The 17618-nt window shown below is 39.8% G+C and overlaps 1 protein-coding gene across 12 annotated transcripts in view; it reads left to right on the plus strand.

The window, feature by feature from the left end:
• Positions 1 to 17618, plus strand: part of COL9A1 (collagen type IX alpha 1 chain) — a 177486-nt gene that overhangs the window by 107198 nt on the left and 52670 nt on the right. For 10 of the 12 annotated variants that reach the window (XM_077999781.1, XM_015136653.3, XM_028847450.2 and 7 more), the window contains 12 exons: positions 1316 to 1399; positions 2218 to 2238; positions 3688 to 3762; positions 4094 to 4129; positions 4260 to 4322; positions 10763 to 10816; positions 11455 to 11490; positions 13397 to 13420; positions 13777 to 13830; positions 15117 to 15170; positions 15825 to 15857; positions 16630 to 16686. In XM_077999781.1, coding sequence (XP_077855907.1) covers positions 1316 to 1399; positions 2218 to 2238; positions 3688 to 3762; positions 4094 to 4129; positions 4260 to 4322; positions 10763 to 10816; positions 11455 to 11490; positions 13397 to 13420; positions 13777 to 13830; positions 15117 to 15170; positions 15825 to 15857; positions 16630 to 16686 — 591 coding nt within the window. Of the gene's footprint in view, positions 1 to 1315; positions 1400 to 1938; positions 2156 to 2217; positions 2239 to 2870; positions 3141 to 3687; positions 3763 to 4093; positions 4130 to 4259; positions 4323 to 10762; positions 10817 to 11454; positions 11491 to 13396; positions 13421 to 13776; positions 13831 to 15116; positions 15171 to 15824; positions 15858 to 16629; positions 16687 to 17618 lie in introns of those variants that run through there. The other 2 variants (XM_001111519.5, XM_077999788.1) reach the window with 2 other exon arrangements.

Here is a 17618-nt window from a genome sequence, read left to right on the forward strand (position 1 = left end):
TTGAGAAAACAGTTTAATGAATTACTTCACATTTGCTTTAATGAACTATCTAAACAAAAGGTATAGGTTTTCTGGTTAGCCAAAACTTCCTTTTGTTAATCTTTCCCTTCCTCTGTTGATAGGAAGGAAAGACTTCATTCTTCATTGTCTCTCCAATTTTGATCTTCTGTCCAGTGATCTCAACTCTGGATGATTCCAAAACAGTGAACAAAAAACACGTAATTTCACTCTAGATTTAGGAGCTCTAGAATCCATTTGGCAGGCGGGGTGACATGGAAATCTCTATTGCACGAAAGAAAAGAAGTAATGCTTAGATCTAGGACCTGGACGGTTACCCAGACATTTGATAACATCAATGACAAAGAAATATGGATCCAATTTGAAATGCCTAGCCAGAAAGCTCCTTAATTAAGAGATACCAGCATGGTGCATGGCTATAGGCTTCCTATGGGATATGACATTTTAATTTTTTTGCCTTGTTACCTGAGGATCTTTTCAGATTCAGACCTGGCAACACTTTCCTAGCTCTGTTTCCTGTTACCCTCTTTTTTATCCTGTAACACCTGCTAACAATGTAAGAAGTTGTCAGGACACATTTGGATTTCAAGTGTCTAGAAAGTTACATCTATTTCAACCAATGAATAAGATTATATAAAATTAAATATTTTAAATCTTTTTCTCCTGAGTCTTATATTTCCTTCTCACTACCTTCATCTTCAGTCCTTAAATTTCCATTTTAAGCTGTGACCACTCCATGGAGAATATCTTCTCCAGTGTGCAAATTTTTTCCAAGACTAGATCTTTTTTCTTCTACTTGTCCTTCTGATTGCCACTTTTTTTTTTCTGTCTGTCTCTAAGCTCCTGTCTAAAATCTTAGAGCATATATTCCCTGTAGAGTTCAATAGCCCTGGGTTTCAACCCAGACTCTGACATTTATTGGTTTGTGACTTGAACAGTTTCTGTTCTCTCTGAATCTCATTTTAATAGGATCTACTTCTTGAGATTGTCATCAGAACAGAAATAGAAAGTCAGTGCTGGTGGTCTATTTCCAGGCTAGGGGTATGCTGAAATAATTCAAAGCTAAAGACATCTATACCTAATAATCAGAGAAACTTGTGAAAGGCTTCCAACCCATTTTCATTAGAAAACTCGTATTCAAGGAAAAGCAAGAGTCCTGGTCCAGTGTGCTCAACCAGTTCCAGTTGATTTCCAATTATTTAACAATTAGACCACAGGTATAAACTTATCTCTCTCTTGAATGACCAGCTTCAGTCGTCCAGAAAACCTTACCTGACTGTCTACTACCTTTCTCCAGTTTGAACTTCAATGGATGCTGATCCATTGTGACCCCCTGCGGCCCAGGAGAGAAACTTGCCATGAACTGCCAGCCAGAATAACGGTGAGTCCCCTGACTACCTGCAAAGGCCACGTCTACCCAGCTCAACCCTCTCCACCTCACCACTTTCCCATCTTGCCACCTCCCCAGGACCCCTCCTCCCCACTCTCTTTCCCTGAGAGAGCCTGTGCTTTGCTGTACTGACTAGAGAAATATTAGGGAAGCACAGGTCATACTTTCGACCTGGTGAATAGAAACCACCTGCAGCCTGGCAGGTAGAAACCACCTGCGGGTGTGTGGTTCTCCCTTTGGCGGCTTACGGACCCTCCTCCCTCACTCTCAAACATATCCAAGACCACTTGAGGTCTACTGGCCAACACTGGCATAGGCCACCCGGGAAGGCTCCGAGGACAGCCAGAAGCTGCACTGGGGTAGATGGGATGGAGGCAGAGCTGCGTGTTCAGGCCTTGCCTGTGCGGCGGCAGGGAAGGGGTTAAGGGCGACTGTTGTCATTCTATCCGTCCTCCCCTGCCCCCTAGCTCTCCTCCAATCCCAGGACCCTCTTCGGGGCCATTCATAAACAAGGGGAACGTGCGCCTCCCGGGCCTGGACACCTAGGCAACCGCTACTCCCGGGGGTGCTTTTTCTGCAGAGACGAAGTGCCACCTATGCTAGTGGCGGGTCTGGAAACCTAGAGGGGAAGCAGGCTGCAGAGCCGGGCCAAGGGATTAGCGGAGGGCGGCGGGCATGGCCAGGACTGCGCGGGACCGCGGGGCCCTGGGGCTGCTGCTGTCAGGGCTCTGCTTGTGCGCGGCTCAAGTAAGTTGCGAGCGAGTTTGAGGGGTGCTTTTCTCACTTTCTCCCCATCTTTTCTTCTCCAGCCCAGCCAGACCACCGACGAGGTAAGCTGGGGACAGGAAGTGTTTGCATTTTTCAAGCGCACACGAGGACAGGTGGGGGCGCAGCGGTCGGGGGAGCTATGAGGAAGGCGCGGAGCATCCTCAGGGCTCTTAGACCCGCGCTTCCTCCAGCCTTGAGCACCTGCTGGAGTCCTATCGAAGTCCAGAGCCCTAGATGACCCCTGGTCTAGGAAGGGGGCTCCTCCCCCACCTGGATCCTCCCCTCTGCAGGTTCTGGCGCTGAATAGGTGACTCGAGACCGAGGTTTAATTCTTAGCCTGTTATTACTTCTTACTTCCCCCACCTCATCCCGCCCCCCCCCACCCCGCCCCACCTCCTGGCCACTGTCAAGAGCAGGCCTTGCTGGAAAAGGCGGGAATCCAGGCAGGCTCCCTCTCCCGCTCCTCCAGCCCACGGTAGCTGCGCTAAACCCCGAGTCCTGCTAGCGGTGCAGGCGGCTCCAGCATGGAACCGGGTGGCCCTGGCTCCCATCAGCATTTCAGCAGTTTCCAAAAGCCTGCAGCGCCTCCCGCCTCCTGCGCGGGGGAGGACCCGGCGGGGGCGCATAAGCCCAGCTGAGGTTTGAGGTTTCACTTACAAAGACTCCATTGTAACCTGTTTGGTCGTTAGAGTTTAGAAAAACAAAGTTTTCCTTGATGAAAGAGTCTTTCTTCTTTTTCTTTTTTTAATTCAGAAGGGTTAAAAAAAAAAAAAAAAAAGCCCCACATTCCCCAAGCAACACGTTTATGCTATTTCAGACGTCGGTATACCTTCTAGCACCATCGAAACGTAGCTGTTTGCAAGCGATAAAAGGGGTCACGTCCTAGAGTCAGTCTGAAATTTGGTGTAATTTTGAAGCGAGATGCAAAGACCTAATTCAAGGAACTGAGGGGGTGTCACTGCAGGTAAAACTGAAATGAGACCAGGCACTGGTCTCAAGGCTGCCCTGCCCTAATCCTCCCAAATCTTTTCCTCAAGCATACCCCCCACCTCCCCATTCTACTGGACAAAGATCCTGGTGTGGAGTCTCTGTTCTTGGCTGCTCCATTCTGGCCAAAACACTGACCTGCAATGACTGATAAATCGAGGTATCGAATGAGCCCCATTTTCATTTTTGAATCCTTTTCAGGATAAAAAGGCGTTAGACCCTCCCTTTTCCACAACTCCTCCTGGGTTTCATGCACTCTGCAGAGGTGAGATCCAGTGAAGCCTCCCCCAACTTTGAGGGCGTCAATCCTGCTCTAGCTCCACAGTTTAGCTCATTAGAGTATGGCGGAGACCAAAGCTGCGCTTGCTTGGAGGTCTGAGACATTTTTGTGTTGGATTTCAAAAACCCGGCCTCCTCTGGAAGGTGTCTTTTACCCGAGGGAGGCGGGGGCTTCAGGGCACCGCGCTCAGTTGCTCCCTGTTGCCTGATGTGCTCCACTAACCTATGTCTGCTATTTTTGCCAGAGAGGTCCCCCCGGCGAGCAGGGTCCTCCAGGGCCTCCGGGCCCCCCTGGAGTTCCGGGCATAGACGGCATCGACGTAAGTTTCTATCTCTAGGCCACCTCTGTTCCCCGGTCCTGCCCTTTCCTATTCTTTTCCCAGGGCTCCTGTGGGTTTTTAGAGAGGACCAGGGTCTCCCCTTCCTGCCACCCCACTTAAAGGCAGGATCGGACATGGGTGAGAGTTGGGGGTTGAATCCTAGGAGCCCGGGGATTTTTGGAGGGAGAGGTGTCCCTGTTGGTCATGAACCTCCACGTTTGACCCTTACACCATCCCCATCCGTCTAGTGAGCTCTCCTGGGATTGTCCCAGTGGGGTCCCCAGCCTATCCCGCTCATAGACAGCTCTCTCTTTTTCTCTTACCCTTCCAGGGTGACCGAGGTCCTAAGGGTCCCCCGGGTCCCCCGGTAAGTTGATTGGAGCAAATGGCGCTCCACTTCCTTCCTTTAGACGTGTTTTGCAGCTTCCTGTGTCTGAAGGGTCTCAACTTTGCACCTTTTTTCTCTCCTGCCCCCGCACCCCTCTCCCCCTGCTCAGGGTCCTGCAGGTGAACCGGGAAAGCCAGGAGCTCCAGGCAAGCCTGGCACACCTGGCGCTGATGTGAGTAGGCGAGTGCTGGGAGGGCGCCCAGCCTGGGATGTGTGGTGGGTATGCATAAGTGTGTGTGTGTGTGTGTGTGTGTGTGTGTGTGAGAGAGAGAGAGAGAGCGAGAGAAAGAGAGAGAGAATGCGCTGTGGCTCTAAACTTGGCCTCCTGCTAGCGCCTGACTGATGGAGGAGCTGGCAGCTTTTGCAAAAGCACTTGTGAAGGTGAGGATACCTCTCTCTAGGAGGCGTTGGCATTTCCTCGTCTTAGAAAACAGCAGCGGATACCGGCTTCCTGTCTCTAACCGTGACCTCACAGTGCACATTGTGAACTCTCAGCCCCACTGCGGGCAGAGCGGTACGATGGCAGTAGATTGTACTGGCGTCGGCTTACCTGCTGTGAGTCCAGTGGCAGGCTCCTGGAAGCCAGCCTTTGCCCTTGCTCTTTCATTGGCACTCCCTGCATTAATTTAGGAAAAGAGCCTGCAGGTAGGCAAAGGGCCGGAGCACTCCTAAATCCCAAGGAATGTGAAAGAGAAAGATGCACTTGAAGTGAGTGGGGATGTGCGGGGGGATGGGGCGGGCAAGAAAACACGTATCATCAGATAAGAAACTAAAAAAACAAACAAACAAACAAAAAAACAACTAGTTTTGAATTTAGAAATTCAAAACTAGCTTTTCGTCTTTCCATGGAGTTTTCCTGGCTGGCATTACTGGCAGAAATGAGCTGGCTAGGATTGCATGGAACTAGCAAGCTTTCTCCAGTTTATCCACATCTCCATCAAATGCTGAGTTATACGGTAAACCTAACACTAAATAATACTTCTTCACAGTCAAATGACTTCAGGATTCTCAGCCTCTTTCCATGCTTTCTAACGATGTGTAATGAGGACCCACTACAGACCAGTCCTTGACTTTGTCCCTGGAATACAAAGTGAAGTAAGAAATGGCGTCTGTTCTTAGAGAGCACCATGGTGCATCACTCAAGTTATTCTCCAAGTTACCACTTTATGTGTTTTCCAAAAACTAAGGACTTTTCCAAATGAAAGAAAGCACCTGAAAACCTATAATTATGATTTCCAAGAATTTTTGACTACAGTTTAAGACAGATCCTTCATTTTGAAAGAAAAATAAATAATCGGATTTTTACTGTTATTAAGGTGTGCTTTCTTTGTCAGGATTCCCATAATGAAGGTGTCTGTTTATACTGTGTCTATACTATTTAGTGGGTTTTTTTTTTGTTTTTTTTTTTTTTGTTTTTTTTTTTGTTTTTTTTTTTTGAGACGAAGTTTTGCTCTTGTCGCCCAAGCTGGAGTGCAATGGCGCCATCTCGACTCACTGCAACCTCTGCCTCCCGGGTTCAAGCGATTCTCCTGCCTCAGCCTCCAGCCTCCTGAGTAGCTGGGATTACAGGTGCCCTCCACCATGCCCAGCTAATTTTTGTATTTTTAGTAGAGACAGGGTTTCACCACATAGTATTTTAGGAAATGGATCTTGGTTTACATTTCAAAGCCCCTAGTTTGAACTTTCTGTGTATGCAAATTAGCAGTACAGGAGGCACCCAAGGACTAATATTTGGATAGTAAAACCTAAATCTCAAAAGAGTGTTTGTATAATGTAATATGAACTGAAATAATATAACTTGTTGGCAGTCAAACTCTTTAGAACATTGATAATTACTTGAAATTGTCATACCATAATAAAAAGAGTCTGATAAATGCAAGGCTACTGAACAAGCTGGTAGCCTAATGTAGCTTGAATTTATTTCTATATTCCTTCGAAATTTCAATCAGCCTTTAGTCTTGGATGAAAAGAAAATTTCTGACTAAATTAAAAATATTATTTTGGTAAATAAAATATTTATTTTGTATTTCAAAAATTTATTTTGGTAATTGAAGTGTAAATGGGTCATCTGAATGCTTGTCTTGCTATTAAGCTGCAATATAATGTCAGACAGAAAGTTAGACTTACCTGTCCCCCAATTCAGTCATGGTTTTGTAGCTTGCTCAACAAATTCTTCTCTTTACCTTATACCATGGTGTCATAAAGACAATCCTTGGTTTTGCTTATAAAGTAATTTCCCCACTCTAACAGAAATTTTGGATAAACAAATGAAAGTGCTGTGAAATTTTTAGAAGTACAACATAGAAAACAATTTCAAGTAACTTTTTCTTTGTCTGTATTTGCAGACCCACAGTGCAGCATAAACTAGATTTCAAATATTAAAAGACATAAAAGAATAAGCTGTCTTAAATTATTGAACTTTGACCTCAGGGAGAAAATGATGAGCCCATTTAGTCTGCTGAGACAGGAGAAGAAAGCAAAAGAGAAAGAGAGGAAAAGGGAGGAAAAAGGAAATCCATGTATGTGCCAGTATTTTAGGCATTTTCTAGATCTCAGGGAAAAATTAACTATACTATTTGCATTTACATAGAACTTTTTCCTCAAGCACTGCCACAAATATTTCTCTTAACCCACAATAACCTGGAAAGTAGATTGGTCTAATATTACTTTCCATAGATAAAGAAACTGAATAATTATGAAAACAAGTGGCTTCCTCAGAGAACTAGAGTTATTTAGTAGCTAAGATAGCAAAATAGTCCAGATGTCTTGATTTTTAGACTCCTCAGGCAATTCTGCCTCATGCAAATAGATGAGAGAGAATAGCAAGAATAGAGAGAAAAAGTGATAGTGAAATTTTAGTACCTAAGTCACCAATCAAGAAGAATGATATGGATAATAACAGCCATTTGTAATTGATATTTTATAATTATTTATAAATATTGGCATGTTTTATATTCCCTGACTTTTGAATTGAGGCCACATGAGACATCTGGAAGTGAAAAGTTTTCTTATTCCACTCTTTGACTCATTTGACATTAAAAAAATATTTTATTCTAAATTGAGAATGGACATCTTTGAGAGTAATGAAACTCAGTAATTTGATCAGAATTTGCTGTTTGATTTTCCTTGGCCATAGGGGAGCTAAGTAAGTAGGAGACCTTCAACAGTCCTTTCTTGGTAAATGAACCTGAGTGTGCTGGTAGGACTTTAAACCTTGAATCATTTCGTCTTCTGCTCTTTGGGTCATTACAAGGCTTATTTTTTGATAATGTTAAAAAATGGTTAATTGGATGATGGTTGAAAGGATCAGAAAGGAACCCTGTTCAGTGTTCATTATCCTATGTTGAATGGATTTTTGGCAGAAAATGTAAATGAGTCATAGCAGTCATGCTTGTAGAAGTATGCCTTGAGTCCTACCAGCTGAGCTGTCAGAATGCTGGAAGGAAATCTCCATTGAGGACTGGTATTCTCTGCCAAACAGTAACATGAAGTTCAGAACACAGTCAGCTTCAATATTATCATATATAGAAGTTTGTCTGTATGAACATTCATATGAAGGCACTTTTTTCCGCTACTGGTAATGTTTTCTTCTTTTATTTCTTTGAAATAAGAATTAGGAGGTTTTATTGCAAACTGGATTTTGAAAATTATGTATGTGTTATGTGTATGGTCTGTGTATTTCAACTCAAATCTGCCCTTTTTTCAGGTTAAGTTGATTTTTTTTGGGGGGGGGGCTTATGGACAGATAAAATTAGATAAGACAGAACTTGGTTCTAACCTTAGGACAACTGTGCTGTTGTCAGCAATTATATTAATAGAGATTTGATTGATTGATTGATTGATTGATTGATTGAGATGGAGTCTCGCTCTGTCGCCCAGGCTGGAGTGCAGTGGCGCGATCTCGGCTCACTGCAACTTCCGCCTCCCGGATTCACGCCATTCTCCTGCCTCAGCCTCCCAAGTATTTGGGACTACAGGTGCCAGCCACCACGCCCGGCTAATTTTTTTTGTTCATATTTTTAGTAGAGACGGGATTTCCCCGTGTTAGCCAGGACGGTCTCCATCTCCTGACCTCATTTGGCCTCCCAAAGTGCGGGGATTACAGGCATGAGCCACCACGCCCGGCCAAATAGAGATATTTTTATATGTACTATTTGTTGTGACATGCTCAGAGAGACCTTTAAGAACAGTATTTTATTCTTTCTTATACCACCTATTTGAGATAAGCAGAAGAGGAATTAGAATAAAGTATAAGAATTATAGCTAAACCATGATAATTTTTACAGGCAGAGGTTACAGGTCTTTTGTATTCTCTGAATGTATGCAACTATTATCTGTGGCAAATACTTTATAACTAGAATTGTGAGTTATTAAGAAATTATTCTGAAAGATCAGTGTAGGTGCAAATATTCAGTCATTGAAGAAATGTGATGAGGACAAGAAATACAGTGCTGTGGTTAATACCTAGATTTTGGTTTGTTTGTTTGCAGGACTTTTTCTCCATGAGGAACAGCGTCTAGAACACTGTGCAGTTAGGGACCTTGCCCATGATTCCACAGCTGCCAAGTGGTAGGATCAGGATTTGAGCTGAATACAAAGACGATGTGGAGGAACAAGTGTAATATCCTTCCACTTGGAAGGCCTCCTTAAACTTATTGTATGCGGTAATCATGTCGTGAGTGGTTAGACGCCAGGGCAACATGTTAGAACTGTAATGCACATGTGATTCTTGTCCTCATGGAGCTTATGGTTTTCTGCATAGTTATTTCATAACATGTGTCACTGTAACATCTGACACCAGAATCCATTTTCAACTTAGTTCAGAGAACTTTCCAGTGATTGACATAGTTTAGCATGTCTTATGGAGGATGTTTTTAATATGAAATAACCTGAAGACAGCTTCCAGGTTATCCCACTATTTACTTGGTTCTGCTTAATAGTAACTGTCCTCCAATCTTGTCAGTTATTCCAGTCACAGGTTGAAGAGTGTTAGTTGATTGTGTGTATGAAAGTTGACCAGAATTGGTCTTTGGAGGGTTTAATGCAGTAAATGAGAGTCAGAGGTTCAATTTGTTAAATATGCCCAGAGGTTTATAAAATTTACATGCCATATGTGCGTCCAGAGAGTGCTCCTGGATGTATGGTTTGTTTGTGAAATGCCAAAGCAAATATTTCATTACCATAGGTGCTTAGCAATTAATAATGTTGAGGTTTGTTCCCAAATTACAGTGTTGTAATTAGACTAGGGCTATTGAAAATCAAAGGCAGTCTGTCAGAAGTTCTTTTGTGTGTGTTTAATATTTTTCTTCTTTGGTAAATTTCCAGTAATTAACATTTTCAACTCTTTTTTTTCTACTTGCTTTGATTCACTCTGTGACATTGTTAGGAAAATTAATTGATGTAGAGAAACGTAAAAATGGTAGCCAGTGAACTAGTTTTCTATATGAATTATGTGAAGAAATTTTATGGATGTTTATTCGGACCATGACAGACTAAATATGAATTTTGGTCATCCATTTTTAAGTACAACTTTCATATTTTTCAAGAGATCCCTCTCTCAATTAATATTGTTTGGGTCTTCTTCAAAATCTTGATAATAGAAAGGGTTTATAAGATACTTATATAGGCATGTATGTATATGTACACACATATATATCATGTTTATCTTTAGGAAGGTATAATTTCAAGATTACATTGTAAATGACAGCATCCAAAAGTGTCAAAGAGCAAAGAAAAAAATTAAAAGTAGAAATGTATCTTTACCAAATGTGGAAATTCTTGTATACACGTGATATTATCATTCTTTAATACATGTTTTATGTTGAGGATGATGATAAAGTAAGTACTAGTAGGGAAAATGAGAATATTTAGAATATGTATTTAATAACTGCTTTAGTATTAAATATGATAATTATAAATGTGATTTATAATAATAGGCTTAAATTTTACATACCGAGTGGCATACATGAACGTATATACTTAATTATAGCTATTTTTACTAAGAAAAATAATGTAGAAACATGTATGCTTTCAAATGTTTCTACTTTAAGAATATTCTTTGATAAGCAATTGTCATTGCCTGTTAGTGGCTATAAGGCAATAATGAAATTGTTTCTGTTTAATTCCCATTGAGGAAATATTTTATTGACTTCCAAGACATTGTCATAATGTAGACACAGATTTTTGTCCTGTAGAGAGATACATAGTATTTTTGTTTCATAAATGAAGTAAAGGAGGTAAATAAACCTGAGTAAATGACAGAACCAAGACCTACCAGTCTTAGCTGTTACAGCATTGTAATTGCTATGTTGCATTTTTTTTCAAAGCAGAGACAAAAAACACTAAATTATTGAACCCTGTGATAAACAATGCAATTAGCAAGAAGTTAGGAATATGATACAACTTATCAATCAGAAATAACCACAACACGTAGACCTTGTGTTAATCTTTACTTTTGAGTAAGACTATAGTAAGGTTATTTTGTTATAAATATTTGCATCATACATATGTAACCATCTTGTAGATGATTAAGAAATAAAATGAAAGTTTTCTACTTAGTGGTTTGCCTAAGGATGTTATGATAATTCTAACATCATCGTCTTGCTCTGTTAGGGATTAACAGGACCTGATGGATCCCCTGGCTCCGTTGGGCCAAAGGGACAAAAAGTAAGTTAGCCATCTGGTATTAATTGCTAGTATGAAAATGCGGAAGTATATTTTTATTGTAGTGTTTGCAAGCCAACTAACATTAAGTTATGAAGCATCTAAAATGCACTTGTTCAACTAAAATTGTGTTTAAAAACACTATGATATGGAATACTATGCAGCCATAAAAAGGAATAAGATCATGTCCTTTGCAGGGACATGGATGGAGCTGGAAGCCATTATTTTCAGCAAACTAATGCAGAACAGCAAACCAAATACTGCATGTTCTCACTTATAAGGGGGAACTGAATAAAAAGAACACGTGGACACATGGAGGGGAACAACACACACAGGGACCTGTCAGAAAATAGAGGGTGGGTGGAGGGAGAGCATCAGGAAGACTAGCCAGTGGATGCTAGGCTTAATACCTGGGTGATGGGGTTGATCTGTGCAGCAAACCACCATGGTACCTGTTTACCTAAGTAACAAACCTGCATATCCTGTACATGTACCCCTGAACATAAAATAAAAGTTGGAAATTAAAAAAAAATAAAAACACCATAATGGGGTGTTTTAATGCTTTCAATATTTATGCAGTCTTCATGATTACATATTCATGTTATGAAAGGTCAGTACAATGAAACTATTTTTATTTTTAGGGAGAACCTGGTGTGCCTGGATCTCGTGGATTTCCAGTAAGTAGAAGTAAAGCTACAGAATTGAAAATGTCTTATCTTTAGGTAAAATTCTGCCATTGTGAAATCTTTAGGTGTAGTTTTCTGCATAATATACATGACAAATAAGTTGATGACATCTGGTATGGTAAGCATTCCTACTGTGAGTGGAAAAATTTTAGAGAAGTTTGAATGTACAGTAGAAAATATCTATTCTATTTGTAGGTGGTATTTTCCAGTAGACAATTCCCTCTTTACCTGCAATGATAGAAAACACTTCTTGCATAACAAGAGCAAATCTAAGTATTCAATGTTTAGACCATGGTATCACACCACATTCTTCACAGCTGGTTTTATCTCTAAGGAAATATCAACTAAACAGATATTATCACTTGCCTGATTCTTTGACTAGTCTTTTTCTATATTTGCACAGTGTGGCAGGTTTGTGTTATTTGTATATATAAGAGGACTAGGTTCTTAGGCTGCTTTTCCTATCTACTGTGCTCTTTGTTCCACTTTTACTCTTGTCATTAATCTGTATTTTTTCTTCTGTTTTCCTATTTGTGCTATTTTCTTTACCATATTTCAGCATGTCATCTTTTCTGTTATAAGCCTATTTTCAGAAGTGAACAGCTTGTTGGCCTTTCGCCCATATTTTTCAACTCAGCTCTTAATCTCAACATCTTACAGAGATGCCTTTTTTGTTTAGTGTAATTTGTTGAACATCTAGGTTTCTGATAATGAAATAACTTATTGATGACTTTGGTGTTTTCAAGCATAACACTTATTTCCTGAATTGGCCTATGTATTAAAGTGTTCAAACTGGAGTCATTTTTCCAGCAATGCCTTTTAAAATCCCACCGATTATTAAAACATACTGGCCATGTGAAGTTCTTGCTTGTTTTGCCTGCCCAACTAATTAGAAATAATAATATCATTATCAGTGCATTGATTCCATGGGATGCTTGGTATACGCATATTTTAGAAAAGCAAGTCTGGAATGAAAAGCTAACATGAATATCATATCACAGACAGCTGTGAATAAAAGCTATTCTAGCCCAAGTAGGAGAGAAAAGAATAATGAGAAATCCCAAGGGGAAAAAATTGAACTTGGAAATTAAAGAGAGAGAATAGAGATCTAGGCGGCTGATATTCAGTTTTAATTTCAACAAGCATATTATTAGATTTTGTTATATGCTAGGCCCTGTGCTAGGAGTTGGGGCTAGGAAGATGAATAAGATGTGGTTCAATCCTTGGTTGTATAAAGTTTGGTGTTGCTAAAGAGATATAAATGTGAATAATAGAATAGAATGACTAGCTTAAAAATCAAATATAACATATTAAATTAGCATCCCATTGTAGGTTACTTCAGGAGTGACACCATTTTATTTTCAATATCTACTGGATTTAGTGTCTGAAAATATAGCCTAACCTTTCGAAAGGGAGGTGTGTTTCTGACCCTTTTTTGTCCCTGCCTCTCTGTGCTGAAAGTTTGTTTGGGGAAATTCTAAACATAATTTCTTGTAGATTGTAGAACTAGAATGCTTTTAATGTAGGTTTCCTATAAAACGCTACAAATGAATAAAATCTGTAAACTCTCCCGTTGTGATGCACCTCTTTGTGAGTTACGGTAAGTTCTCCTGAGGGCAGGCATGGAAGGCTTCTTTACTTTGATTTCCTTAAAAAAAAAATTTGGAAAAATCCCAGTTAGCGTAGACATCAAAGGAATGTTTGAGGAGCTCAAATAAGCTTCTGCTTCCTTTAGAAGCAGAGCCGTGTTTGCTTTTCTTTATTCAGTACTTTCTTTAGAATGAGCATCATTTTTAGTAATAGAGTTTATGGTTTATTTTAGCTGAGTTATGTCTACATTCATATTTATACTAAGTATAAACATCATGCTGTAAACATTTTTATTGTACTCTTTTAGGGCCGTGGTATTCCTGGACCCCCTGTAAGTATCACTTCATCATTTATTTTTACACAGTCTATAAAAATGTCCTATTTCTCAAATCCCCACCTTATTCTCCTACTAACAGTCTACTCAGTGGTGTTTATAGTGTTCTACCTACAAGATCTTGGGTGGTTACTAAGGATAACACCCTTATTCTGCTAAACAAAACGTTTATTAATTTAGGAAATTTCTGCTTTGTCTTAAATAATTGAAGTTTGGTCAAATGAGTGATTGTGTCACTGGAAACCAAAGCTAATACAGAAATGTAATTCTATTATTTATCATATTTGATATCATGTATGATAGATTGTAAAAATATTCATAAATGACCATTTGCTTTGATTTGTTGCCTTCAGGGTCCTCCTGGGACAGCAGGACTCCCTGGAGAGCTTGGCCGTGTGGGACCTGTTGTGAGTACCACCGTGCACTTTGATAGACCTTTGCTGATTTAATAGAAGATGTTACCTGGGAAAGCAAATTACCCTAACTGTACATTTCCACTTGCGAACCAAAACATGGCAGATGAATTTCATTCCAGTTTATAATATCGGTGTGGACCAGGAATAATAATATTTTTTGCAGAGTGATTTTAATTTTTTCCTAAATTTTTCAGCTAAACTCTTCTTCCCAACTTCCAGATTGTCAAGTAAGAGAGTGTCGTCCTCATTTTACAGACTCTCAGCCAGGACTGGAGTCTAGAGGCTTTTGTATTAGGCTCTCTGCATGAAATAAAAGTGAATAGCCTAAAATTATTACCATGTATATTTATGTTAGGATCATTAAGTTATAATTCAGCCAACAAAATTTAACTTTTAACATTAAAGAGCTGGACTTCATAAAAAATGTCTCATATAAAATGCTTCATATTGATATTAAGTAAACATTTCAAAAACGTTGACATAGTGATGTTATGTGAAGGTGGGTAATTGTAAACTCACTGTGGGAAGGGGCCATGTATCATATACCTTGTTTGTTCCTCTACATGTGCTCACTGTTTGCAAATTTATTTAGTGAAGAAATGAATGAATATGAAATGATTGTAAAGTTAAAATAATTGTGAGGTACTTCCGACTTTTTATGGCAGAACATCAAGAAGGAAAATGTGCCAAGAGTAAACATTGGATGTTAAGAGTAATTGGAACCCATTTTCATCTGAACGGTTTACTTCGATGTAGCTTTCTTTGATTTTTTGACCCATTGCAAGAGGTGCAGCGACGGACCAAGTTATAGATTGTGGGTGAACAGCACTAGCAAGAGTCAGGCACTGCAGCGATTAACTTCCATTTCGCAGCTTCAGACTGAGTGCAAGCCTTCTTTTGCACTGGTTAGCAGGATGGCACTAGCCGTATAGGTTGCTCTGGGTCCTCTGTAAATCAACTAGAAAAATAAGTAGTGTTTCCAATTTGTTTTCAGAGTAGATAAAATGTTCGTCCTATAGAGAAGAATTGGCTTTGCTTTTTCCCCTAGCCTCTCTCTGACTTGTTTTATTACCTCGGTGAGACTGGAATGCTTTTATTATTCTCATTTTGTAGTACTAATTGGATTATGGGCCACCCATCGATTTTGGTGGCAGGTCTACGCATGGCTGAGCTCGGTGGGGGTTTCCAGTAATACCATTCTCTCATGCCTCACTGTTTTTATGTACTGTGTTTTGACACATGTATAACCACTGTGTCACAATTTTCAAATAACTTAGGGTGACCCTGGGAGAAGAGGACGACCTGGCCCCCCTGGCCCCCCAGGACCCCGTGTAAGTTATTTGCAACTTGAATTTCTCTTTGTGTCTGAGAGTCAGGGTTGGAAAAAAATCTAAGAACCCAAAATGGAAGTTCCTATTAATTGAGTCATTGCCCCAAATTTCCAAAATGGCTATCAAATTTTTCCTGTACTCAGGGCATGGTTATTTTTAGGGCAAGAAGTAGAGGAATCACAATAATTTAAAAGGTGGTTTTTACAGGGCATATCTTACTCATTACTTTTGAAGTCTTTTGACAGTTGTGACGTCTCAAATGCTCAAAACTTAGATACATAAAGGAAGCATTTTCAAATGAACTAGTTTTAAAAAAGGTTTTCATAGTAAGAAAAATATAAATAGGAGTTTAAATAGAAGATAATTCATATTTTTATTTGTAATTCAAAGTTCCCCACATTTTCTATTTCGCCTCTTATTTCATTTCCCTTCAATGCCTTCCCAAAATAATCTACTGCAATTCATGACTCTCCAAAGAGAACATGCCCATGAGTCAGGATTTTAGAATATTAGCAAATTATCTGCTCCTATTTGTTTCTTGTATTTTATTAAACAAATATATTTTATATTCTTGCCTGATGAGCTTTGTATTATTAGTATGTTTGAATTCATTATTTAATTGTATTTTGAACCTTAATATTTTATTTACTTTAGGGAACAATTGGCTTTCATGATGGAGATCCATTGGTAAGATGCTTTCCTTTGAACAAAATATAGTTTTAATTCAAAGGCCATATAGTCTGCAGATGAGTTTTCTTTAAAAGACCTCCCTGGAATATACTATGTGTCTGTGTTTTCCTTTCACTCAGATGGCAGAGCAGTTTGTAACACTAGTGGGCTACTGGCTTGCATCTATTCAGACTAATAATTTTTCATTATAGATGTATCTTTGTTCTTCTATAATCTTTTTACTTTATGACTAAGACATGCTTTTCACTACAGCATCCAGGTTTTAAAGAGATAGAATTCAAATAACTTCCTCTAGGATTTGTTTTGCTCATAGAGTAACAGTCCAATGATGGTGGTAATGTGCACTACATGCAATGTTGGCCTCTTTGATGGGAGACGTGAACCTCAGGATGTGGCTAGTCTAGTGGAATGGGAAGGGGAAATGAATCCTGTCATGGTACAATAGGTTATCTGTAAACATATTTTCTTTAATAAATTAGATTTGAAATAAATATTGCAAAATATTAACATTTGTTAAATCTGGATGATAGATTCATGGGGGAGGGTATTATATTCTTTATACTTTTCTGTTAGTTAGAAATATTTCTGGCTTTAAATGTGAAATAATAATAAGAAGAAGGAAAGGGGTGTTAAAATTATTTAATGAATATTATTGCAATGGAGTTCTGTAACTGGAATCCCTTAAAAAAAGACTTTGTCACAAAGCAGGAGTCCTAGTTTATGCACTCTACCTGTCTTTCTTTCTCTTTGTTCTCTCTCTCCCTGGCAGTGTCCCAATGCCTGTCCACCAGGTCGCTCAGGATATCCAGGCCTACCAGGCATGAGGGTAAGAGAAAAACTTCCAGTATTTTAAGAGTATTATCCACAGATAAAATGGAGCCTTTACTTTAAGCATTAACCTTCCTGGTGCAGAGACCTCACTTGGATGGATCAGGCAAGTAGTGCTTATTCAATCCTAGCAATTCCAGCTGCTCTTGACATGTATTCCTACCAAGACATGGATGTTTAGTCATAGGATGGCTTTCTAGTTCAGGGAGAAATACCAATAAAATGCATTGGACTGAGAGACTTTAGAACATCAAATTAAGATTCAGACGTTTGCTTCCTGGCTGAGTGTAGTGGCTCATGCCTGTAATCCTAGAACTTTGGGAGGCCAAGGTGGGAGGATTGCTTAAACCCGGGAGTTTGAGACCAGCCGGGACAACAGCGGGAGACTCCTGTCTCTACAGAAAATAAAAAATTAGCTAGGCATGGTGGCGTGCACTTGTGGTCCTGGCTACTCAGGAGGCTGAGGTGGGAGGATCACTTGAGCTCGAGAAGTCAAGGTTGCAATGAGCTGTGATTATGCCACTACACTCCAGCCTGGGTGGTGGAATGAGACCTTGTCTCAAAAAAAAAAAAAAAAAAAAAAAAAAAAAAAAAAAAGTGCTTCCTATTAAGGGAGATAGTGAGTGGTGGGGCAGTTGGAGGGGATTGTGTACATAATGTATTTGAAAACTTTTAGTTAAAAAAAATTTGAAAAACTGCCCAAAATAGTCAGGAAAAGAGACTTTCCAAAAGTATTTTTCTCTGTCTGCCATCATAATTACTTGAAAATTTTCCATACAAACAAATACTTACCACATTCTGGGGATAAATGGCTTTCTCTCTCTCTAGTCTCTGAGTCTAAAGTGATTTTGAGACATTCCAGACCAATGGAGCTCTGCTGTGAACTGAAAGGCCCCAAGGCACTGATTTTCCATTAGGGTTTTTCTAAGG

The sequence above is a fragment of the Macaca mulatta genome, chromosome 4, assembly GCF_049350105.2.
Source record: "Macaca mulatta isolate MMU2019108-1 chromosome 4, T2T-MMU8v2.0, whole genome shotgun sequence".
Taxonomy (NCBI): domain Eukaryota; kingdom Metazoa; phylum Chordata; class Mammalia; order Primates; family Cercopithecidae; genus Macaca; species Macaca mulatta.